This window comes from Lissotriton helveticus, chromosome 5_1, assembly GCF_964261635.1.
Source record: "Lissotriton helveticus chromosome 5_1, aLisHel1.1, whole genome shotgun sequence".
In the NCBI taxonomy this organism is placed as follows: domain Eukaryota; kingdom Metazoa; phylum Chordata; class Amphibia; order Caudata; family Salamandridae; genus Lissotriton; species Lissotriton helveticus.
This window is the reverse complement of record NC_136065.1, coordinates 351699387-351724187: the sequence shown is the minus strand read 5'-3', so window position 1 is coordinate 351724187 and position 24801 is coordinate 351699387. Positions and strand designations below refer to the sequence as shown.

Here is a 24801-nt window from a genome sequence, read left to right as displayed (position 1 = left end):
TTTCTCAATTATCTGTTTCTTTTTAAAAATGGGAATGTAGTTTAACCACTTATGATTGTGGTATACATGTAAAAATGGAAAATGCTCAATAAACAGATTGTAAAAAAAAAATGAATAGTATTACTTATAACCACTGCAATGCATATGCTCATAATAATGCATTCAAATATTTTTATTGTCCTCGTGAATTTTAATGGTGATACTCCGACAAAGCCAGTAGTTGTGTCTTAAATATACTGGCACAAACTTGTAGTGTGATGTTGCACCTGGTATAAGTGGGGGTGTATTGTGATAATGTACTTTAGGACCCACTCGGGGGGAAATGTGATATGAGAGGCCACCAAAGGTATTTCCATCTACCAGATGTATATATTTGCAATCAATTTAATGCATAGTAATGAATAGTGTTCCACTGGAAGAGGTTGAAGCCTTCACATACATGCAGGGAGGCATAGACTCAGAAGTAAAGGCAAGAATCGGCAGCGCAAGGGCTGTCTTCATTCAGCTAAAGAGGATCCGGAGCTCCAAGGATCTAACACTGCAAACGAAGATCAGGCTTTTTAACACCAACATAAAATCGGCCCTTCTGTTTGGAGCAGAAACTTGGAGGACAACAATGACTAACAAAGTCCATACCTTCATCAACGCTGTCAGAGGAAAATCCTCCAAATTCACTGGCCAAACACCATCAGCAACAACAACCTATGGCAGCTGACTTTCCAACTCCCTGCTAATGAAGAAATCATGAAAAGATGCTGGGGAAGGATAGGTCACACCCACCGCAAGCCCACATCAAACACCACCAGGCAAGCCCTCAACAGAAAACCTCAAGGGAAAAGGAAAAAAGGAAGGCCAACAAAACACCTGGTGTTGAGGCTGATTTCAAGGAGATGAGTTACACCTGGAGTCAGATTGAAAGAAAAGCCCAACAGAGGTGGCTGGAGAGTTCTGGTTGATGGCCTATACCCCATGAGGGGTAGTAGGCATAAGTAAGTAACGAGTAGTGTGTATTTGTGCACTAAAAGTATATTTCCTTTTTATTAAAAAGGCAATGACTGGACAACAATGTATTAATTGTTGTTGTAGGCAATCAAATTAAGATCGCTACCAATACCACCTCCCCTGAGTGGGCCTTTGACTGCGCTGATGTGCTAACATGAGACTGTCAAGTTCTACAATGGTTCCCAATAAACAGACAATTGTGGAACTATAATTTGTTAAGTACTCACATCTTTCTCAACTAATAGCCTAATATCTTACACCAAGGGGCACATAAAGTTGGCTGAATTGCTCCACCATCATAAACAAATTAAACCTTTTCAAAACATCCAAAGCTGAGTCACAATCATTATCTATGCTTACAGCTAGAATCCGCATAGAGTTTTGGGTCTCTGGGGATTCACAAAAATCCAAGGTGTACTGGTAATTTATGCAAATAAGAAGTTTTCATATGTACTAATCTTTCTAACCAATTACGGTTCCAATATGAGCAATGGAATTACACTGAATAGGTATTCCATGTAAACACAAAGACCTACCTGAACCATGAGTATCAGTATTTCTGGGTTGTGAGGATACCTATCAATAGGGAATTTTTGCCCAAATTCTTTCAAGGTTTTTGTGATTTACCACAGATCTCTTCCCAGCATATGTTGCTTGCTTTCAGCAGATGAAATGTCCAGGGATACAATTATCAGGCATGTACTGTTGCCATATTGTTCATCATCTGTTTCTTCTGGTAATTATTCTTACTCGACAGTTCGGAATTAAGGTAAAACTTGTAATTCGACCTTTACTTGCGGATAATATGTAGAAGTAAGCGCATCAGAAATATTAATTGGCATTTTATTTTTCCCACCCCGGCAAGATTTTTCTTGCCAGAAAAAAATATTTTTGAGGACTCTCATAAAATATGGTGATGTATGAGTATTTGTCATATTTTGTTTGCACATTCATGCCCGCTTTGCTGACCAATATGTTTAGGTGAAAAATATGCACACTCTTTGTGACTAACCACTAAATAAGGACCTTGTGGGCACTCACTGTACAAAAAATCCCCTTCTAATCTTTCCAGCCCAGGTGAAACCCAGCTTCCTGCACCAAGCTGAAATTTTAATATTGCAACTAATCATCTAGACTAGTAAGGTACTCTATCTGGGGTATATACATCTTAACTTCATAAATCAGGATCAACTGTATGCAACCTGATGGAGCAAGGTTTAATATGTAAAAAATCTTGCTCAGATTCAATCCTCTTGAATAACATGTAATAACGTAACCAATATGTTTTGTGGAATTAATAACTGCATTACACGACATTTACTTCATCTAGGGGAAGCTTTTAAATGTACTTTACTAACAAGTAACTCGAGTGTCTTAATATGGCTGCCGAAAACGCGGGAATCTTCTGCACATGCGTCAACTGCATCTACGTAGTATGACGTCTTTCGCTTTGGTGGGAAATCTTTGCAGCTGCGCGGTAGTATTAAAGATGGCTACTTGGAATCTCACATGTTAATGCACATGGCTATGCTTAAACTAAACCTCACATGTTCTTCTAACCGCTAACGCAAAAGTAAAAATAAACTAAAGGGATTGGAGTAGGAATAAGTGGTATACAGTGCATTTATTTATGTTCGTATTCTAACATGTTTTTCTTTGACTTTGTTATTACTTCGTATTTGGGCCTGGAGGGTGACTGAAAACCCCATCTTGCTAAATGGTGAACATGCGAACAGGACTCTGTCAAACTTCAAGCTGTGACACTTAATGGCAGCCAAAATACAGTTGACCAGAAGACGCACCTGGGAACAGCACCTCAGCATCGATTGCTGAGGAAGAAAAACCTGTCCATAGAAGGGGAAGAATCGAGGAGAGTAGCACCAGAGAGGGGTGTGACACTGGCGTTGCACTCAGAAGAGGTTACCTGCCCTGTCTTGAACCTGTCCTGATCTGTTGGCCCCTGACTACTCAGGAGTCCCTTTCCAGCTCCTTGGCCAGGGGTTGGTCCTCACACCATTCTAGGTAAGTATACATCTATGTGTTATGTCCTTGTACCGTTTCCCTTTTCCACCCGTCCCAGGTACCAAAGTCATGAGATTTTACTAATTCTTTATGTTTTGCTTTGATCATTATATTCTCCTTAAAAAGTTGATGTTTGACATGTATTGGTATTTGACTCACAAAATATTTGCATAGAAGTTTTTAAAACTCTCCCGAGTCTGTGGTCATTCAAATAAATAAAGGTAAATGTCATTGTATGCCTATTATGCTCACAACCTGATCTATCAACCAGAGGAAAATAAGAGCTAAGCTGTTAAGGTTTGGTAAGAATTGGTGTACCAGTAAAATAAATTATAAGGTAAACTAAGTCCTGATCACCAGCAGATGATTGCCAGCTTATTGTATGAATGTTTATGGGTCCAGGTGAGTATGGTGTTTTAGAATAACCCGAGCTGGTAAATTCCACTGCATCAAACCTCCGATGCAAAAATGTTGCGTATCCTTGGCTTTTTCACAAAGGCTCTTTATAAAAAGATAGTGGTTAAATAAAAAAAGTCACAATAGTTGCTATATAAAGCAATGGTACAAGTAAAAACGTGATACATTTCTTGTGGGAATTTCTGTAGTCATTTTGTGCCATAGAAGCTCTTGAGAAACTGGCTCAGTCAAGTTACCTCATTTCACCTGAAATCCGAATATTTATCCTTTATCCTTGTATACTGTCTGTACTTATTTCAGTTTAGTTACCTTCATATGGTAAATATACAATCGTTGCATAACTTATGTGCACTCTACTTTTTTATATAAAGTATTTTTACTGATAAACGCTTGTTGATAATCACAAAAAGAAAAAAAATCAATATTGAAAGGAAGATAATACCACAAGTTAAGTATTCAAAAATGTCACTTACCATTTACGGCATGAACAGAATTTTGAAAACCTGTTTCACTTTCTATACACACCTATTATTTATACAATGTATTTAAAAAGCTGGATTGATTTACTCAAACATGGCTTGCATTTGTACTAGTTTACTGACTTACATGTTTTAGACAAGTCCAAAAGTCACTTTATTTGAGTGTGTCAATATAAGGATTGAGTTAATTGCAGTACATTATGTAGTGTTCAGCAATTCTGGGCTGGAGTCCAAGAAAATACAGCCTTGCAGATTCTATAAGTTCTTGCGTGTGCTTGGAGCACTCAATCTAAGGCATCTTTCAATAAGAAAAATGTACGACTGGGAGAAGGTTCATGATGTTTCCACATAGGAAAATGTTTCTTTAGGCTCTCACTAACATGTGCATTAACAAATAGAACAAACCCAAAAAGGAGTTCTGCCAATCAGGATATACAGCCAGATTCATCATTCTCCCGTTTTGCGAGCCCCTAATAGCGATTCATAAGGAATCGCTATTAAGGACTTGCAAAACGGGATTCATGTAGGAATTGCAAAAAATATTGCGATTCCTACATGTTCCTTATTTGCGATTAGCAAATTGCTAATCGCAAATAAGGAATAACTCATAGGCCACTATGGACACTACAGGCCCATAGGAATGAATGGGGAGTTATTGTTATGTTATGTTATGTTAAATGATTCTTGTTGAGCGCACTAACACCCGGGGGTTTCTTGGCGCTGGCTGAAGGGACATGTAAGTGAGCGGAGAAAAGTTTATTCAGAAAGGGTGAACAAAAAAGTCTTGAGAAGTTTCCTGAACTGAAAAAGAGAATTGCTGGATTTGATGATCAGAGGAAGGGAGTTCCAAAATTTGGGGGCAAGAAAAGCAAAACGACGGCCGCCAAATTTATGAAGCTTAAATTTGGGGGTGACAACCAAGTGATGGGAGGCTGAACGAAGAGAACGAGCAGGTTGATACAAGGTGATCAGGGATTTCAGAAAAGCAGGGCAAGAGCAGTGAAGGGATTTGAATACCAAGCAGCCCATCTTAAAGGCTGCTCTCTCCTTCACTGGCAGCCAATGAAGCCTGCGGAGCAGAGGCCTCGCCGAATGCCACTTAGGGATCTTGAATATGAGGCGGGCTGCCTGGTTTTGTACAACCTGGAGGCGGTGTGAAAGAAATCGCGGAAGTGCCTTATTCCTTATTTGCGATTAGCAATTAGCTAATCGCAAATAAGGATGCGATTTCAAGGGTGCAGGGGTGTCCAAAGGACACCCTGTAGCACCCCTGAAATGTAATCTACATTGGTGTTGCGCACACACATGTCCAAAGGACATGTGTGTGTGTAATATGCAACTTAGAAAAATGCATTTAAATGCATTTTTCTAAGTTTTTGCTATTTACCACGAGGTCTGACCTCTCGGTAAATAGCGGCCCAAAAATGCAATTTCGCAATTTTAAAATGATTCATGAATTGCATTTAAGGAATCTCAAATAGAGATTCCTTAAATGCAATTCTTCGCAAATGTGCGAATTCTTTAATAGCGAATTTTGCATTTGGGATGATGAATCCCAAATGCAAAAATTGCACTCGCAAAAGGCAAGATTCTGAGAATCTTGCCCTGTGCAAGTGCAATTTAGCTTGATGAATCAGGCTGATAGTCTCTGTCTCTCCACTTACCTTGGGCACATTATACATGTTTTAAAATATTTTATTTTGTGGTAGCGAGGTGTTGGTGGTAGGGTTCTCAGCTTACAGTCCCCCAGATACAAAGGTGTATCTAGTCTGAGTGGCCGTACAGTTAATACGGGTTTGGGGTCTGAGACAATACACTGAGTAAGGGTGAAGCATTGACCGAAAGGGATAAATGGCAACACCACTTCCTGAATATTGAAACACAGGGGCAAAGTAATACTTTTACATGCAGCTAAAGTGTGGTAATGTACATACTGATGTACAATAATGGAATGTGCGTAGTTGCGAAAGAGGTGGAATGTGCACAAAGTGATTGGGAAGTTGTCTTGCATTGTGTTTGTGGTTGGACAGGTTCGAATAATGCTTTGCGGTGGTTCACCTCACCTGTGTGAATTTTCCAACTCAATAATATATCTACTTCATGAACTTAAATCACGTTAATCAATTGTCTTTCACATGAACAGAAGTCAGCTAGAGGTTTTTTCACGCAGTTTTGGAGTGGGTTGCCCTTTCTGCCTCCATCACAATTTATTCCAGAGTGAGTTTGCTGCAGGTGTGTGCGTCAGCTTTGGTGCCAACAACGGCAGGCATTCGGCGCACCAAAACATGTACCATGAGAAATATTTGCTGAAAATGACCTCATATCATGCAGGCGTCAAACCCCTGAATAGAGACATCGAACAAATTAGTTTTTGTTAACATACCACTTGTAAACCTATTCCAATGTTTTACAAGGCTGTTTAACTTACCAGGAACTTTTACTTTCTGGCCAGCGCCACACACTGTGTGCCTCTCACACAAATCACAGTCTTCAGTGGCTGGATTAAGACAATAGTATCCATCCATACAAGAACACACTGTATTTCTAGTGTAGGTGCAGTCACTCTTCACACGTAACCCACTTCCTGAAAGAGAGAAGTAAAGTAATACTGGGTTAGAAAGGAACCATTTACCGAACAGAGTTGCATTTGATCATACACAGCCAGCATCCTCTGGCTCTGTTCCCTGAGGAAAATCCACATCTCTCAAGCTTTGGAGTCGCTAAGAAGAGTAAATTGAGATGTATGGATACAGCATTTGAAGGATATCTTTCTTCATTGGTAAAATAAATTAGTAAATTCAAAATGCGAGTTCATTCATTTTCCAAACGCCTTGTCATGGACAACTGGCGGCTCGCTGGTAGTATGACTTATTGAAAATCATTGAATCTTTCTGTGACACCTGAGAAGTGGATTTAACTTTTTATGGAAACATGCAAAAATAAAATAGGTTATCATTTTATCTTGGTGCCTCCAACTGTGTTGTTGGATTATTGTGTATAATTCTACAATATGCCAGGAGTGTCCAATAGGACTAATTGGGCGGACATACAGCACAGTTTCAGAAAATCCTTAGAAATTAAAATGTAAATTCAATACATTTAAAATGATCTTGTTCACATCTTTTATCCTGAAAATCAGTCACAGATCTGGCCCCCCAAGGACCTACGCTGGACATGTCTGCACTCTGGAGACTCTGAGATCACAAATTCAACCCAGATGAACAGCACACTATTAGTGGTGGCATTTACTGGTTCACTCTCAATATCAAGGGTGTAACGATATTCGGCACAAATGTGCCTTTGCAGGAAAATATGCCCGGAAATTCACTCTAAGCATAGGCAAGGGCAGGCAGAAAACATTAACAAGCATTTACAATGCAATAGGTCTCGCATTAATTAAGTTTGAGCTAATGGCATTGCTAAATATTGCAGCACCAATTGCAGCAAAAGTCTATAAATTGTAGGCCAAAAAATGTGTATTTATTTTTGTAGCAATGGTGGCATGCTGCGCTTTAGATGAATATGTTTAAAAGTAAAGTGCGCCACTGACGGCTGGTGGTGTGTGTGTGCCTGGTGAAAGCGCGTGCACTGACGGCTAGTGGTGTGTGCCTGGTGGAAGCGTGCATTGACGGCAGGTGGTGGTTGTGCCCGGTGAAAGCGTGCACTGACGGCTGGTGGTGTTTGTGCCCGGTGAAAGCGTGCAGTGACGAGTGATGGTGTCTGTGCCTGGTGAAAGTGTGCACTGACGGCGTGGTTGTGTGTGTGTGGTTGTGTGTGGTTGTATGTGTGGTTGTGTGTGTTGTTGTGGCTGTGTATTTGTATTTGTATTTAATTTATTTATAGAGCGCTAACAATCATCCTGAGTAGGATATCACGGCGCTAAAGTTGGATGCTGAGAGAGACGATGACCACACTGAGTGATGATTTATTCTAATTTAGGGAAGAGTAGTGTCTTTAGTTGTTTCCTAAAAGACAGAAGGTCATCTGTCAGTCTAAGACTGGGAGAAAGTTCATTCCACTTAGTAGCCGCCAGATGCGAGAAGGCTCGCTCTCCCATCCTGACAGTCTTCACCCGGGGGTGTGTGTTGTTGTGTTTGTGTGTGTGTGGTTGTGGGTGTTGTGTTTGTGGTTGTGTGTGTTGTGTGTGTGGTGGTGTGTGTGGTTGTGTGTGTGTGTGGTTGTGTGTGTGGTTGTGTGTGCACACACCGCACTATTGATAGGTACGCCCCTGCCACTCCGTTGTGTGCTCACAGCACATGGGTAAATCCAGCAGCCCAGACGCATCTCTAGGGCACGTGGTGCCTCCAAGGGCTTGTGTACATATATACTTTAAGCATTAACCCTTCGGAGTCACATTCTACGCCTTGAAGCGTACGGATTGGTGGATAAGTACATGCATGAGTGATGTATTAAACATTGCAGTTCTCATATACACGCATAGAGATTGGCTGTACACAGTTTGTCTGTGTCTAATCACTGTCTCACCCGAAATATTTTTTATATAAAATTAGACGCTGTAAGCAGGATTCGAACCTGCGCAGGGAAACCCCATTGGATTTCGAGTCCAACGCCTTAACCACTCAAACATCAAAGCAGCTGGTTGGAAAGCTTTCTTTGTTTCTGAAAAAACGAAGTCGCTGAAAAACGCGTGATGGAGCACGTACGTGCTAGACATGTGTGTATTCATTTTTCATTTATACATAGTTAAAATCACCTGAGAAATTATATGTATGTATGTATGTGCATACAATGCGCTGCGCATGGCAATAGCAACAGGTCCCGTATACGTGGAATACACGCAGGCACTGCAACTGCGCAAACATTCCTCTCCGAGCCCCAACTGGTCCTTTGTTGTATGTGTTGTATTGCCACGTGGCTCGGGAAATATGGGCAATCTTTCACAGATCAGTCTGTCTGTGGGAGCTGTCAGCAGTCTTCTAGAGAGCAGTGCAGAAAGACAACCGCACAAGTGTTAGGTCCTGACACAAGTCTGCTTGCAGTCTGTACTGGGGACGTGGCCTAACGGCCAGAGCTGCCTACTTTGAAGCTGGGGAACCGGGTTCAAGTCTCTGCGCCCGCTCACCATCCTGTGATTCTGAGCAAATCCTATAATCTCATCGTGCCTAAAAAACGAATGAGCCCTTCTGTAATGTAATTGGTGCTCATATATAGCACTCCGATACCTTCGCGTCGAGTCCGCGCTATATAAAACAGCAACACAATAGGAGAGAGCAGTGAGTGCTAGGACTGTACCAAAGAGCATGATAGGTAGTTCATTCCAAGAAGCAGTGAGCTGAACCAGTGCATACCGTCCGCTCAAGCAGCCTGCCATTGAAAGTAGTGCTCAATGGCTGCACGTCATCGGTGACAAAATCCGAAAGCTGCACGTCTGACCTATGGCCACTCTAATTATACTGCGTGGCTCTCAGAGGCAGAAAAGCCGGAGTGCCCTGTCTGCTGTTTTGCCCGTGGACCGAAGGATAGGACGGAGGGGAGGAGGGCAGACGCTTGGGAAAGGTCCTGTGAAAAAAAAAAAACGGCAGCGAATGGTGCACGCGCGCGCCAGCATATATCTTCAATTATCACGCCCTTGTCTGGGCGGGATAATTGAAGACATATGGGCTTTGGTGCGCGTAACAGACACCAATAGGCCATAGACGGAGCTACGCGACCGCCTATGGCCTATTGCGTGTTCTGTTAAAAAACAGTACGCACTCAAAGCCCCCATAAAAATGGACCTAGGAAATAACACACACGAGCTGTGTGGAATTTCCAGGTCCATTTTTAAAATGCTTACTACAGGGCTTTTCGCTTTGCTTGCGAGCCCTAAAAACGTTGTGGAGAGCCATAGAGCCATAGTGGCAGCACATTGGCAAGACAGAACAATGACATCAACTCTCTGCTTGTATGGGAAAAATGACAAAAGAAGAAGGTAGAACCTAGTTTGGTTGCTCATTTCCGGCTCATTTCACTGCTGGACTAATCCTTTCTTGTTGATAATACAAATGGTTTGTCCATCAAGTCAGTCTTCAACTATTGGCAACTCTTTCCAGTGGGCCCCTACCTGCAGGTGGAGATGCTTTGAGGAATTACTATTTTGTTTGTCAGTGTTGTACTCTTGAAAATGGACTGTTCCTTGCATTGCTACCTAGAACGTTATGGGGGGTTCATTTTGGGGAGCTCCATCTTCTGTCAAATGGACTCAAGGCGGGTATACCCACCAGGATTTCTTGTTGCTATTGAACAAGTTACTTGCCTTCAATAATGCCTTATCTGGTACAGTCTATATCTAGCCGCAGATTCCTTACCTCAGAATTATCCCCAGGCACCAGACTGGATCTGGACATTTTTCAACAGCAGTACCAATACGCCTCGGTAGAGGGTGTCGAGCAACTCCATAACAACATCATCCACCGGATGTGATGTCGTCAGTGTCCATATAAGCCCTCCCCTGACACGCTGATGTCAGTTTCTTCCATAACTACTTTCCATGCTAAACTGCAAAGCCAAGTATAAAAACTGCCATGGAAACAGTGTGCCCGAAAAAAATGTGCTTTTTGAAAGACACATATATGAAGTATTATTGGTTGTTTGTTGTGTCTTAGATTTGTATATATAGGTCTAAATTCTGATGAAGATATACATATTCACCTAGAGTAAGACTAATGCATAAATGATTGATCCATCAAGTAGAAGAATGAAAACCATGCAACAAAAGCTAATTACGAATCGGGATATGGAGTAGTTTCTGTCCTGTAACTCCAGTTCTGTAGTAGGGGTATCTCTGTTATAGTCATAATCTAGAGAATAGTCCCGCCCCATATGCGTGGACCCCGGAGCAATCAAAAATAATCTCTTAAGGTGTCCAAAAATGCATAACTGCACAGACACTTAAGAGAGAATTAAAGACAGATAATGCAGCCTATATCCCCAGGCTACACTGTCCAGTACTTCAACTAGAAATTCCACCAAAAATCCACAAACAGCAAAGCCTGTCCAGATTTTCCCTTGGAATGATAGATAGGAAGACATGGACAGACAAGCCCCATAGGCTGCCATTATGTGGCTCAGAACAGGATACGGTGCCTTTAAGAGAACTTTCCAGAACTTCACAGTATCCCAGAATGCACTGCAGGTCCCTTTTACTTTCAGTTCTTTTTGAAGGCGTAACATGCCAGACCTGTAGCATTCCTTACATGAATATCTTTCTCCACCGGGGAGGAGGGCGGGCGCTTATGACTATAACAGAGATACAACTACTACAGAACTGGAGTTACAGGACAAAAACTACTCCTTCTGTAGTAGGGGATCTCTGTGTATAGTCATAATCTAGTGAATAGAATGGGAAGCCCATCCCCACACCAAAGCGGCGGTGGAGAAAAGAGAAATAACACCACTATTGTGCGAACAGATTTCGCAGCAACCTGAGCGCCTGCCCTGGCATCAGTGTCCAGGCAGTAATGCTTAGCAAAGGTATGGACCGACTTCCAAGTGGCCGCCTTGCAGATCTCTGCAATTGGAACATTACGGAGCAAAGCAGTCGTGGCATCTTTGCCCCTGGTGGAATGAGCCTTAGGTTTACCCCCTAAGGTCTTACCAGCTTTTTGGTAACACAATTGTATACAGGACACAATCCACCTAGAGATGGACTGTTTAGAGGTAGCAAGACCTGTCCTGACTGATCCATAATTGATGAACAATTGGTCTGACCCTCGAATATCCTTGGTTTTATCCAGATAAAATTTCAACACCCTCCTGACATCCAGGGAATGCAGGGACCTTTCCGCTGGAGAGGAAGGATTCTGAAAAAACGTAGGTAAAGTTATGGTCTGGTTAACATGAAAGTCAGATATAACTTTAGGAAGAAATTTAGGGTGAGTACGCATAACAACCTTAGCAGCATGAAATACAGTATAAGGTTCTTGACAACACAACGCCTGAATTTCACTCCCCCTGCGGGCCGATGTAATGGCCACGAGGAACGCCGCCTTCCAGGACAGGTGCTGCAACGAAGCCTTATGAATAGGTTCAAAAGGCTCCTTCATCAATCTGGACAGCACCACATTCAATTCCCATGAAGGCGAAGGAAGCCGGACAGGAGGGAACACTTTCTTCAAGCCTTCCAGAAAATCTTTGATCACAGGGATCTGAAAGAAGGAAGTCTGTGCAGGGCATTTCCTGTAGGCAGTCAATGCAGCCAGATGAACCTTAATGGAATGGACATTAAGGCCAGACTGCACCAGATGTAGAAGATATGGAAGGATGACATCTTCCTTACATGTCGTCGGGTCATAGTTCTTGGACTTGCACCAGATGCAAAACCTCTTCCACTTGTAAGCATAAGAAATCCTAGTGGAAGGTCGCTTAGCCTCCTTCAGTATGTCCATGCAATCTTCTGGTAGATTCAGATGGCCATATTGCACTATCTCAGGAGCCATGCCGCCAAACTCAAAGACGAGAGGTTGGGGTGCAACATCTGCCCCCCGAACTTCGTGAGAAGGTCCGGCCTGCACAGCAACCGTATGTGAGGAAGGAGAGACCGATGAAGCAGGTCCGTGAACCACCACTGTCTGGGCCATTCCGGGGCAATCAGGATCATCCGCGCCCTGGACTGGGACAGTTTGATGAGCACCGCCGGAATCAGGGGAATGGGTGGAAAAGCGTACAGAAAGCTGTTCGACCAGTTGATCAATAAAGCATTCCCCAGCGTCCCCGGCTGGTAGTACCTGGAGGCGAAGTCTCGGCATTTGCTGTTTTCGGCTGGAGTTTCCCACCTTGCGAATACTTCTCTTAGTACTTTGTCGTTTATGACCCATTTGTGGTTTTCCTGAATCAGTCTGCTCAGTGCGTCTGCCTGAACATTCTGCACACCTGGTAGATGGGTGGCCGTTATCGTCAGTCCTCTGGCCAGAAGCCAGTGCCAGATCGCCTGCGCCTCCTGCGACAGAGTGTGCGATCTCGACCCCCCCTGCTTGTTGAGGTAATACATCGTGGTCGTATTGTCCGTCTGCATAAGCAAAGAGTTGGTCCGGAAGGACGGATGAAAGGCCTTCAGTGCCAAGTGAACAGCTCTGAGTTCCAGGAAATTGATGTGGTACGTGGACTCGGTCTGGGACCACGTCCCTTGAATCTGTAAGTCTCCGGAGTGCGCCCCCCAGCCGTGGAGAGACGCATCCGTCACGATAGTCTGCGTGGGAATGTCCTTGTGGAAGGGAACCCCTCTCAGGAGATTCTCCGCCGAACACCACAACTTCAGAGACTGAAGAGCATGCAGAGACAGTCGTATCCTGTCGTCCCAAGATCCTTTCCTCTGATCCCACTGATCCTCCAAGCACTCCTGCAATGGTCTCATGTGCAGCCGTGCGTGTGGCGGGCCATCGATCCCAGTAGAGAAGACACCGTACTCACTGTTGTAGATGGAGTGGTCATAAGAGCCTGAGCCTTCCGAAGGAGTGATAATCGTCACTCCTCCGAAGGAGACACGCTTGCTGTCAGCGTATTGATGGAGGCTCCCAAGTACTGGATGCACTGGACCGGCGTCGGGACAGACTTGGACATGTTGATGTGCAACCCCAGCTTGTTCAAGAGAACGCACATCTTCTGGAAGTGTGCTTGAGCTTCCGAGAAGGAGGAAGCCTTGATCAACCAATCGTCCAGGTACGGGTAGACAAACACCTTGTTTTTCCTTAGGTGTGCAGCTACCACTGCCATGCACTTCGAGAATGTTCTGGGCGCAGACTTCAGTCCGAATGGCAGTACTGTGTACTGATAATGATTGGCGCCGACTTGGAATCGCAGGAACTTCCTGTGTTTGTGTGCAATGGGCACATGGAAGTAGGCATCCTGTAGGTCTATGGCACACAGCCAGTCTCCCCGTTACAGCTGAGGATAAATCTGATGCAACGACAGCATGCGAAACTTCTCTCTGCGAATCCACTTGTTTGCTTGTCGCAAATCCAGAATGGGCCTGAACTCGTTCTTGTCCTCTTTGCGAACCATGAAGAACCGGGAGTACAGACCTCTTCCTCTTTGAGACAGAGGTACGTCTTCTATCGCCCTTTTCCTTAACAGGATATCGGCCTCCGCCTGGAGCTCGTGCAGCTGAAACTGCGAGCAGACCGGAGGAATTGATGGAGGAGGGCTGGTGAACCGAAGACTATCCATTGCAAACAATATTCAGCACCCACTTGTCCTGAGTAATTTTTCTCCACTCTGCCACAAAAAATCGAACGCTTCCCCCCACCGGAGCGGGTAACGGATGTAGGGGAAGTAACAGCTCAGGGTCGAGACCCGGCTGCGCCCTTGTTCGCTGTAGAGGACTGCTGACCTCCTCTACCCTTCTGGCGCTTCTGGAAGGGCCTCCGGAACTGCTGCTGTTGTTGTTGCTGCTGTCCCGAAGCCTGTCCTCGCCCCCTGCCCCCCAAACCGTCTCTGGAAAGGGCGGCAGGCTTTCTTTTCTTTGGGCTTCTCCAAGCCCACAGCCGTCAGAGTCTCGGCCTCCGCCTTCATGCGGGCCATCTCATCCTCTGCATGTTTCCCGAACAGGGTCTCCCCAGAGAAGGGCAGATTAGCCACTCGCTGCTGGGCCTCCGGCTTGAGCGATGTGAGCCTGAGCCAGGCATGGCGTCGCTGGTTGATCCCATGACAATACCCATGGGCCGCCTAAAGAGAGCCATCAGCGGCCGCGCTGATGACCTGGTTCGAGACCAGCATCCCTTCCTTCTGGATCTCCAGGAAGTCCTCCCTCCTGTCTCGTGGCAGGAGTTCCGCAAACTGCTGGAGGGATTCCCACAGGGCACGATCATAACGCCCTAGCAAAGCCGCATCGCTAGCGGCCTTCATGGACATAGAGGCCGCCCCACAGGCCTTCCTGCCATTCGAGTTGATCCATCGGCTCTCCTTATCCGGAGGCACGGTAGAAGACGGAGAGGTAGAGTGTTGTTTTAAGGCCGCCGTCACTATAACAGAGTCCGGAACAGGGTCAATCCTCAGAAAAGCCGGGTCGGAATCCGGAGCCCTGTACTTCTTAAGAAGACGGGACGGAGCGGCTTTCGTCGTTGCAGGTGTAGGGAACAGCTCCTTTGCTGGCTCTACCAAGCCTGGCACGAGCGGTAGTAGAGGGCGAGACAAATGCTTCTTGTAAAGTGTCTCAAAGATCACGGACGTCGTAGGTGTTGGAGCCGTCACCGTGATTCCCAATTTCGCTGCACCCCTCAGGAGAACATCCTGGAACGTGCTGATGTCATCCACGGGAGACACCCTCGTCTCCTGGGAGTGTGACAAGGTCGGGGAGTAGGACCTGGTTCTGGAAGAGTCCCTGCGGGACCGTGATCCACGCCTCCTATGGCGCCGTCTCGACCTCGTAGAGGATCTGTGACGACTGCGCGACCTTCCTCTCCGTCCGGAGCGGGAGAGCGACTTCCTTGGCTTCGGTCGCCCTGCCGGTTCCACCAGGGCGGGAGACTTTGGCTTGGATGGGGCCCTCGGATACCTAGGCAGGGACATCGACCTCGGAGGAAGCAGGGGAGGCTTGTCCACCGGCAGCTGAGGTTGAGGCTGCGGCTGAGGCTGAGGCTGCGGCCTAGGTGGTAGAGGTGGAAGAGGAGGCGGGGTAGGATCCCGCGGAGGAAGACCTCTCAGTAAAGGAGGAGGAGGCGTTACTGTCCTCGGCCTCGGAGGGGTATACACAACGGAGTACACCGAGCCCGGTGACCCGCCCTCCTTATCAGGTTGGGATGTGGGAGAGTCTCTCCTAGGCACTTGACGCCTGCCAGACTGACTCCTGGCGCCCAAACTCCTTCTGCGCCATTCCTGCTTTGAAGAACGGCGACCCAACGGCGAGCGTCGGCCCCTCGACGTCGAGCTGCGCTTTCTCGACGGCGAACGCCTGTCTCTCGACGGTGAATGCTCCCGCCTTGACGGCGACCTCCATCGCCTCGACGTCGATCTCCGCCGCCTCGACGGCCTCCTGTGCCTCGGCGGAGATCTCTTGCGCCTCGAGGGCGATCTCTTGTGCCTCGACGGCGATCGCCCCCTTGACGCCGAGGATCCCCCCGGCGACGACCTTCTCCTCTTCGCCGACGGCGAACAACGGTATCGCCTCGACGGCGAGCGCCAACGCCGGGCTACCTCTCGACGTCGAGTCCTCGATGACGACGCCGACGAGGACGACGCGAAATCGTCACCGGTGATCTCGACGGCGGTCTGTTCAGATCCCTCGATGTCGAAAGTCGACGCCGCTTCGACCCAGAGCCCTGGGGAGACGGGGAACAAACTGTAGTCATCCCTCCCAACGCCGTCGTCGGTGCAATCGACGCCGACGGAGAATGGGGATGCTTGCTGGACTTCCTGCCTCTGGGGAGCCCCCCAGAGGCCTCAGCACTGGCAGATGGAGCCTGCCCAGACCCACCTCGTGCTTGCAGTCTTCTCTCCTCCATGCCTTGGAGCCTGATCTTCTTTCTGTCTCTCTGGGTCCTGGTGGTAAACCCCTGGCAAATTTCACACTCCTCTGGGGAGTGAGAGGAGGGAAGGCAGAGGATACACACTTTGTGTGGGTCAGTATTGGCCTTCTTCCTGGAACACTCCGGGCATTTGTCAAATAATGCAGGCATATTTGACAAAAAGACTGCCCCAAAAGCACACCAAAGAAGAAATAACCAAAGTACTTCGAAAGAAGCACCAAAAAACACTTGAAAAAGTGAGAAAATCACAAAACATCCCAAAAGGGAGAGCTCAGTGCTCCAGGGTCCTGCTAGCAGGAGCCGGAAAAAAGAACTGAAAGTTAAAGGGACCTGCAGTGCATTCTGGGATACTGTGAAGTTCTGGAAAGTTCTCTTAAAGGCACAGTATCCTGTTCTGAGCCACATAATGGCAGCCTATGGGGCTTGTCTGTCCATGTCTTCCTCTCTATCATTCCAGAGGGGTTTTTGCTGTTAAAGCAAGGGAAAATCTGGACAGGCTTTGCCGTTTGTGGATTTTTGGTGGAATTTCTAGTTGAAGTACTGGACAGTGTAGCCTGTGGATATAGGCTGCATTATCTGTCTTTAATTCTCTCTTAAGTGTCTGTGCAGTTTTGCATTTTTCGACACCTTAAGAGATTATTTTTGATTGCTCCGGGGTCCACGCACATAGGCAGGACTATTCACTAGATTATGACGATACACAGAGATCCCCTACAACAGAACCATGTTTGTACACTGTCTGAATGTTTTTTTATGTGACTCAGCACTGAGGTGAAAAAATCTTTTATGTAAATAACTTAACTCGAAGATCAGGTCCTAATGTTGTTTTCCCTTTTATGTTGAGTGTATTAGGCAGGCAGCTAAACATGTTATTTGAACAAATGGGATACACAGGAGAGGTTATCAATGTTATGCCCAGATTAGAGGACTGCAATTGAATAAAAGGTGATCCTATGCACTTGCACTTTATGTCGAATCCCAGAAACAGTTTCCAGTTAAGCATTTGCACTTTAGAACAATGACATGCATAGAAGCACTTGCACTTTAATATATACAAGACCATATAACGTGTTATCTCTCAATAAGCATTATGCCTGGGATATGGGTCTCATGTGCATTTTATTAGTTCTTATAAAGTAGAAGCATTTGCACTTTAATCAAAGATGAATTTGCACAAAAGCACTTGCACTTTGATAGTTATGTGACTGGAATTAGAAATTTGGTTTCAGAATAGACACATAGGGGCCCATTACCATGGCTGGTGGAACTTTGTCCGCCCGCCACCGTAACGGTAAACGGGACCGATCGCTAGAGGTGCGGCGGTCCCGCTATGCTAATTAGGATGCGCCTGCCACCCTGACGGTTGCATCCTGCATATTAAGCATTGCCGTGGGCGGTGCTGTCAGCAGCACCCGCCGCAATGCAAAATATGCATGTTGTGCATTGGCATGCGCAACGTGGCAGGCACCACGCATGCCAATGAAGTAAGGTACCATGGGTACCCCCCAAGTGCAGGCATCCACCCCCCCCAGGGGCCCGCAACGAGCCCCAAAGGCGTTCTCCGCAGGCCTATCCATGGTGGAGTCTCCGCCATGTAAAGGCATGCCCCACGCATCATCCTAATATTGATATTGGTGCCTGCAAGGCACCGCCACTATATTGTGAGCCTTTTCCGCCCGGCAGGCAATTGTGACGATCGCCTGCCGGCGGAAAAGCAGTGGCCAGTCTTTCCGTCCGCCGCAGTACCCCTGCTATGCTAATGTGGCAAGGGGGGAAATGGCCATCGGGCGGGGAGTTCTGGCGGACGGATCACCACCGCCGGTCGGTGGTGGCCTTCCGCCCGAGATCATAATAGGCCCCTAAGTTTGAATATGGTGAGCAGTTGAAAGTTCTAAAGGAAGGAACATCTCTGTATCCTCATTGCGCAATAGCTCATTAAGAGGATAAACTAGCCTAACTTAACAGACCAAACTTTTAGTCAATGTCACCCTGCTTGATGGGTGGTGTGTCTAACTTTGACTCACCACCCTAGATGGCAGCTAGAGTACTGTGCAAAACATGAGGTAACTGCACTCACAGTTTATGGGAATCACTAATGAGGAAATTCATACAAAGATACACAGCAAGGGGCCTTAGAACGAGGCAAATAATGGACTAACTTTTAAACATGTGCAGTTTTGGGTAAAAGGGAATTTTGCTTATTTGCACATAAAATAAAAAAGTGGGTGCAATAAAAGTTGAAAAAGAACAAACCTAGAAACTAATGAATAACAAAATAGATTTATAATAAAATATTTAAAACATTAAAAAATGAGGAAATAAAAATTTGAAAATCAAGTATTGTAACTATAATAGAGTTCAAAAAGGTATGATGAAAATCAATGTATGTGCAATGAAAATATATATATAAAAAAATCAGAGATAGTTAAAAGTTGAAATATAATTAACACAATAAGATATTCCAGTATGTGTCTGTTGAAGTATTTTGTCTATGTCCATAAGATCATGTGACGTGGAGAAGGACAACCAATCCCTAGACGGCACGCTGAACTAAGCGAGAGAAAGCCTGCCCATGAACTTTCTGTCCTACTGAAGGAATTATAATTTTATCAATATGCACACAAAGGCATGGAGCCTACTTAACGGAGTGTAAATGTATATCACCGGCAATGGACTGCATTTCCCCAAATGCAACATATAACAGCATAAGCCACGTCCACTGAGGGCGGTTCACTGGACCAATAAAAGAAAGTGACGTACCGGTGATACCATTTGTGCTTTTGTGTAATCCCATGATTAAGAGGCGTTTGCTGCCTCGAAACGCGTCGGGGGTGGAGTATTCTAGTGAAGGAACACGGGCGGGCTCCCGGAGGCAAACCAAACCGGAAGGTATAGATCAGCGAGTGTGCCATCTCGAGCGCAGTGGTGGTTGGTGAAGAACATGATACACGGCAGCCAGGGCCGTGGGAGATGAGCACCATTCTGGGTTGTCATGAGAAGGCCGTGGAGAAGGACAACCGATCCCCGGACGGCACGCTGAACTAAGCGAGAGAAAGCCTGCCCATGAACTTTCCGTCCTACTGAAGGAATTATAATTTTATCAATATGCACACAAAGGCATGGAGCCTACTTAACGGAGTGTAAATGTATATCACCGGCAATGGACTGCATTTCCCCAAATGCAACATATAACAGCATAAGCCACGTCCACTGAGGGCGGTTCACTGGACCAATAAAAGAAAGTGACGTACCGGTGATACCATTTGTGCTTTTGTGTAATCCCATGATTAAGAGGCGTTTGCTGCCTCGAAACGCGTCGGGAGTGGAGTATTCTAGTGAAGGAACACGGGCGGGCTCCCGGAGGCAAACCAAACTGGAAGGTATAGATCAGCGAGTGTGCCATCTCGAGCGCAGTGGTGGTTGGTGAAGAACATGATACACGGCAGCCAGGGCCGTGGGAGATGAGCACCATTCTGGGTTGTCATGAGAAGGCCGTGGAGAAGGACAACCGATCCCCGGACGGCACGCTGAACTAAGCGAGAGAAAGCCTGCCCATGAACTTTCCGTCCTACTGAAGGAATTATAATTTTATCAATATGCACACAAAGGCATGGAGCCTACTTAAGGGAGTGTAAATGTATATCACCGGCAATGGACTGCATTTCCCCAAATGCAACACAAAGCAGCATAAGCCACCAGCACCCAAACCCTTCCTCTTCTTTTGGATATGGGCACCCGCCCTATTAGTGATCAGGCGAGGCTACGCCCATTCCTTTTGTGGGCACGCATTTGGAGAGTCCCAGAAATGTCGAGCTACGCAGAAGGTTTAAAAGAGATCCTCCTAATGCCTGGCTGGGCTAAGGTCCATTGGCTAAGGGAAGTCAAGCGCCTTCTCATCGACCTGGGCCTTGAAGATGCCTGGATTACTAGAACCGCCCCGCCCAAGTCAATCTTGAAGAAGCTATTTTGGAGTTGGGTGACTGATGGTAGGAATAGTAATGCCAATTTGTGCAGGTCGACGGTTGAATTTCTCTTGGTCAAGGAGGTGCATTTCTGCGAACCATATCTGGATACTATCTTAACTACTTGGGTCAGGGCTCTATATTTTAAATTTAGGGTAGGCGTACTTCCAGTGGGGAAACGCACTGCAAACTGGAAGGCCCCTGCGCAGACAACTCCCTTTTGCCCTTGTTGCTTGAATAGAATAGAGACAGTCGCGCACCTATTGTTCGAATGCCCGGCCTATGCAGCCCCTCGCCGCAGATGGCTGAAGCCACTTTGCAGAGAACTCAGGACTAGATCCCATAAGGAGGCCTTAAGAATTTTAAAATCGGACCCTCGGCCCCTGTTTGCAAGTGGTCTGGCGAAATTCTTAGGCTGGGCATGACGCATTAGATTCAATAGGCTCTCATACATTGTTTGATATATATCCTAGATTGTTTTTATGTAACTTTTATGTAAATTGCTGTCTGAATTGTATGATATTACCTATGTATTGGTTTTATTGTTTTTGAACATACACGTTTTGCTTGTACTGGTTTTTACTGTTTCTTAATATACATGTATTGCTTTTATGATATGAATTATATCGAAATAAAGCTATTACACACGCATAAGCCACGCCCACTGAGGCGGTTCACTGGACCAATAAAAAAAAAGTGACGAACCGGTGATACAATTTGTGCTTTTGTGCAATCCCATGATTAAGAGGCGTTTGCTGCCTCGAAACGCGTTGGGAGTGGAGTATTCTAGTAAAGGAACACGGGCGGGCTCCCGGAGGCAAACCAAACCGGAAGGTATAGATCAGCGAGTGTGCCATCTCGACCGCAGTGGTGGTTGGTGAAGAAAAAAAAGTATATATATAATATATATGTCATAGACAGAATTCCCACAGTACAAAGATAAGTGCCCAAGAAGGGTACATACAACCAACACATCAGCGGCCATGGCTCGAAGGTGAGACAACAGCAACCTAGAAACCAGCCACATGACAGACGCGGCGAACTAGGCTGCCACTGTTTTATCTACCCTCTGTGTTTCTAGACTCGCAGTTTAGCTGATTAATAGCTTTTATCGCGGCTCCTCCGCATTTACTTGTGTTTATGTTTTTAAAACTGTGTTTCACGTTATAAATAGCTATTGGCACTTGTTGTTTCATGTGAGCATTCTCACCTGTTCTCCTCGCTCCTGACCCCGTTCCGCCCCGGCTGAGTGCCGTTTGCGCGGAGGGTCGAACTGGTGAGCGCCATTCCCCGCCTTCCTTGCTCCACTTCCGCCCTGCCGCCCTCAGCGCAGGTTAGCGGGCTAGTGGTTTTACGTCTCTACACATATTATGACGGCATGGCGGAAGCGCAGCGGACGAGCGCAGCGGGAGCGCCGATGTCGCGCCGAAGTCAAGCCAAAGTCCTGCCCGTCTGCGCTCGTCCGCGGCCGACCGCGACCAGCGGCCGGCCTCCTTGCTAAAACACTCTCCTATTCTTTTTTGGATCTACACTCTTTTAGCCACTCTGTCCCTTTGCCGCCTGAGGCTATTAGAAGAGCCCAGGCCTGCGGCATCGCTCGTTTTCCTAGCATGTCCCCCGCCCCTCTGTCCTGCCCTACCCCATCACCCGCCCCTCTTACACCTGTGTCTTGCACTTTGTCCATTCGTTATTTAAACACACGCTCCCTGGTGAGACACCAATTGGACATTTATCGTCTATTAGATGATACAGACACAGATATTCTGTTTCTGTCTGAGACATGGCTTACCGAGGACTCAGTGCCCGATATTTTAGCCGCTACCCCTAACGGGTATTATATCTTACATGTTAACCGTCCCACAGGGCAAGTTGGTGGCGGAGTTGCAGCCATTATTCGCAAGGAATATGTCTTTACCATCTTAGATTGCACCCCCATTCCCGATACTCAAACTCTTGTCATACAGCTTCGCTCTGTTACTACTTCCCTTACCTGTGCGCTCATGTACAGACCCCCTTCTTATATGCCTTCCTTCCCTCAGTCAGTTGGGGAGATGGTCTCCCAGCTTCTTATTAATCACTCTAGGATTCTTATCCTGGGTGATTTTAATTATTGGCCCAATGATCCTCAAGAAAGTCGACTGTCTGAACGGTTCTCTGAAACCCTCACCAGTCTGAACTGCCAGCAAATGATTTCAAGTCCAACTCACTGTAAGGGTCATATACTTGATCAGGTTTGGTCGGCCAATCTTGATATCGACCCTCCTCTGATCACTCCATGCACCAGGTCGGACCACTATATTATCTCTTTCTCAGTTGACCTTCCCAGTTTTCACCGTCCCCCGCGGTCAGCGAACATCACGGCCCGGAATTGGAAGAATGCCAACCTGCCGAAACTTCATTCTCTTTTGGCAGCCTCTGCCCCTTCAGATTTTGAATCTGTGTCGCACCAAGCCTCCTCTTTGGAGTGCTGGCTGAAGGATGCAGCCGATTCCGTAGCCCCCTTAAAGATCATAAAAGTCCAGCGCCCCCACGATGCCCAGCGCTGGTTTAACGACCAGCTTAAATCTGACAAACTCGTTCTTCGCCAGGCTGAACGTCGCTGGCGCCGCAAGTACGATCCCTCACTTAAGATAGAGTTTACCACTCTACTGAAAAAATACAAATCTTCAATACTTGAGGCTAAAACATCCTATTTTTCTAGGAAAATTTTGGAGTCGGCTTCTAAAACAAAAGACATTTTTTCAATTGTCAATGAGCTCTCCCTCCCTGACCGCATCACTCTTCCCCTGGTGCCTACCCAGGCTCTGTGTGATGAGCTCAATACCTTCTTTCAAGAAAAAATTTCCATCATCAAAACCAACATCTCTCCCCCCTCTCCCTCTCAATCCCTCCCCCTTTCCCCGGTAAACCCTCAGGAATTCTCTTCTTTCCCTCCGATTTCTATTTCCGATTTTCACAGCCTTCTTCATAAAGTCTGCTCTGGCTCTCCTAGGGATTGCTGCCCCCCTCACATACTGAAGGAAATTTTTACGGCCTGTCCCGGTCCTGCCTTGGCCCTCCTCAACTCCTCCTTAACATCGGGAGTTGTTCCAGAGACCTTTAAGCAGGCCGTGGTACTTCCTATTCTAAAGAAGCCCGGCGCAGATCCACTTGTGCTGAGCAATTACAGGCCTATCTCTCTCCTTCCTTTCCTGGGAAAGATCCTAGAAACTTATGTCACCAGGTGCCTGAGCACGTTTGTGGAGACCTCTCTTTTCTTGGACCTCCAGCAGGCGGGCTTTCGCCCCCTCCATTCCACCGAGATGGTGATTGCGGCCGTCATGGACACCCTTAGAGCTGGCGCCGACAATAACCTCTCTCAAGCCCTGGTATTGTTGGATCTTTCGGCGGCATTTGACACGGTCGATCATACTATTTTGATCGACCGTGTCAGAAATGCAGGCATCCAGGGCATCGCCCTGGACTGGGTGCGGTCCTTTCTGCAGGGCCGATCGCAGGCAGTTCACCTGTCGACCTTCACTGCTTCTTTCTCCCCCCTCACTTGCGGTGTCCCCCAGGGTTCTGCTCTCTCTCCCCTCCTTTTTAATTTATATTTGCAACCACTTATGGTTTCCCTTCGTCACTACCCTGCCACTATTTACAATTATGCAGATGACCTTCAGTTGGTCTTTCCCTTGGACACTTCACCTTCCTCCAAACTTAATTTTCAAAACACTATGTTGTTCATCTCTGATTGGATGGCTCACAGCCAGCTCAAGCTGAATCCGTCAAAGACGGAACTTGTCCTGGTGGGTGGCCCCACTAATCCTTGGGATGACAGCTATTGGCCCCCCTCTCTTGGTTCCTCCCCTCGTCCGGTCAGCACGGTGAAAAGCCTTGGAGTGGTCATTTCTGCGGATCTGTCCATGAAACCCCAGATCTCGGCTGTGACATCATCCTGCTTTTTTCAACTACGCAGGATCCGTAAGATCTGTCGTTTTCTCACCCGTGAGGCACTTATTCCAGTCTTACTGGCTCTGGTCATCTCGAGGGTTGACTTCGCCAATCTCCTGTACGCGGGGATTCCTGCTTATCAGCTCCAAAAACTCCAGTTAATTCAGAACCAGGCGGCTCGTCTGGTGTTTCATCAACCCAAACACCAGCATGTTTCCCCTCTCCTGAGGAGCCTTCATTGGCTCCCAGTAGCCCAACGGTGCTCCTTTAAACTCGGATGCACCGTTTTCAAATCCCTTCACAACTGCGCCCCTGAATTTGTGTCCTCCAAACTAAAGAGATATCTTCCTACCCGCAATCTTAGATCATCGGCTGATAATCTCCTTTGCACTCCATCTCACCGCCGAAAAAAGCATGGCGGATTGCGTTTTTCTTTTCTTGGCCCTTTCTTTTGGAATTCCCTCCCCTCTTCTTTTCGTCACTGTCCCACTTATGAGTCATTTAGGAAAACCCTGAAAACCTTTC

General features: G+C 46.5%; 1 protein-coding gene and 1 non-coding gene across 4 annotated transcripts in view; both read right to left on the bottom strand.

Moving 5' to 3' along the window:
* TNFRSF14 (TNF receptor superfamily member 14) overlaps positions 1-24801 on the bottom strand; it is a 470620-nt gene that overhangs the window by 181994 nt on the left and 263825 nt on the right. For all 3 annotated transcript variants that reach the window (XR_013594741.1, XM_078642475.1, XM_078642476.1), the window contains exon 4: positions 6349-6504. Coding sequence is in view for 2 of the 3 variants with exons in the window: in XM_078642475.1 (XP_078498601.1) it covers positions 6349-6504 (156 nt within the window). In the remaining variant the exon portion in view is untranslated. The remainder of the gene's footprint in view (positions 1-6348; positions 6505-24801) is intronic.
* Positions 8433-8517, bottom strand: TRNAS-CGA (transfer RNA serine (anticodon CGA)). Its single transcript has one exon. It is a non-coding gene; the product is annotated as a tRNA-Ser (tRNA).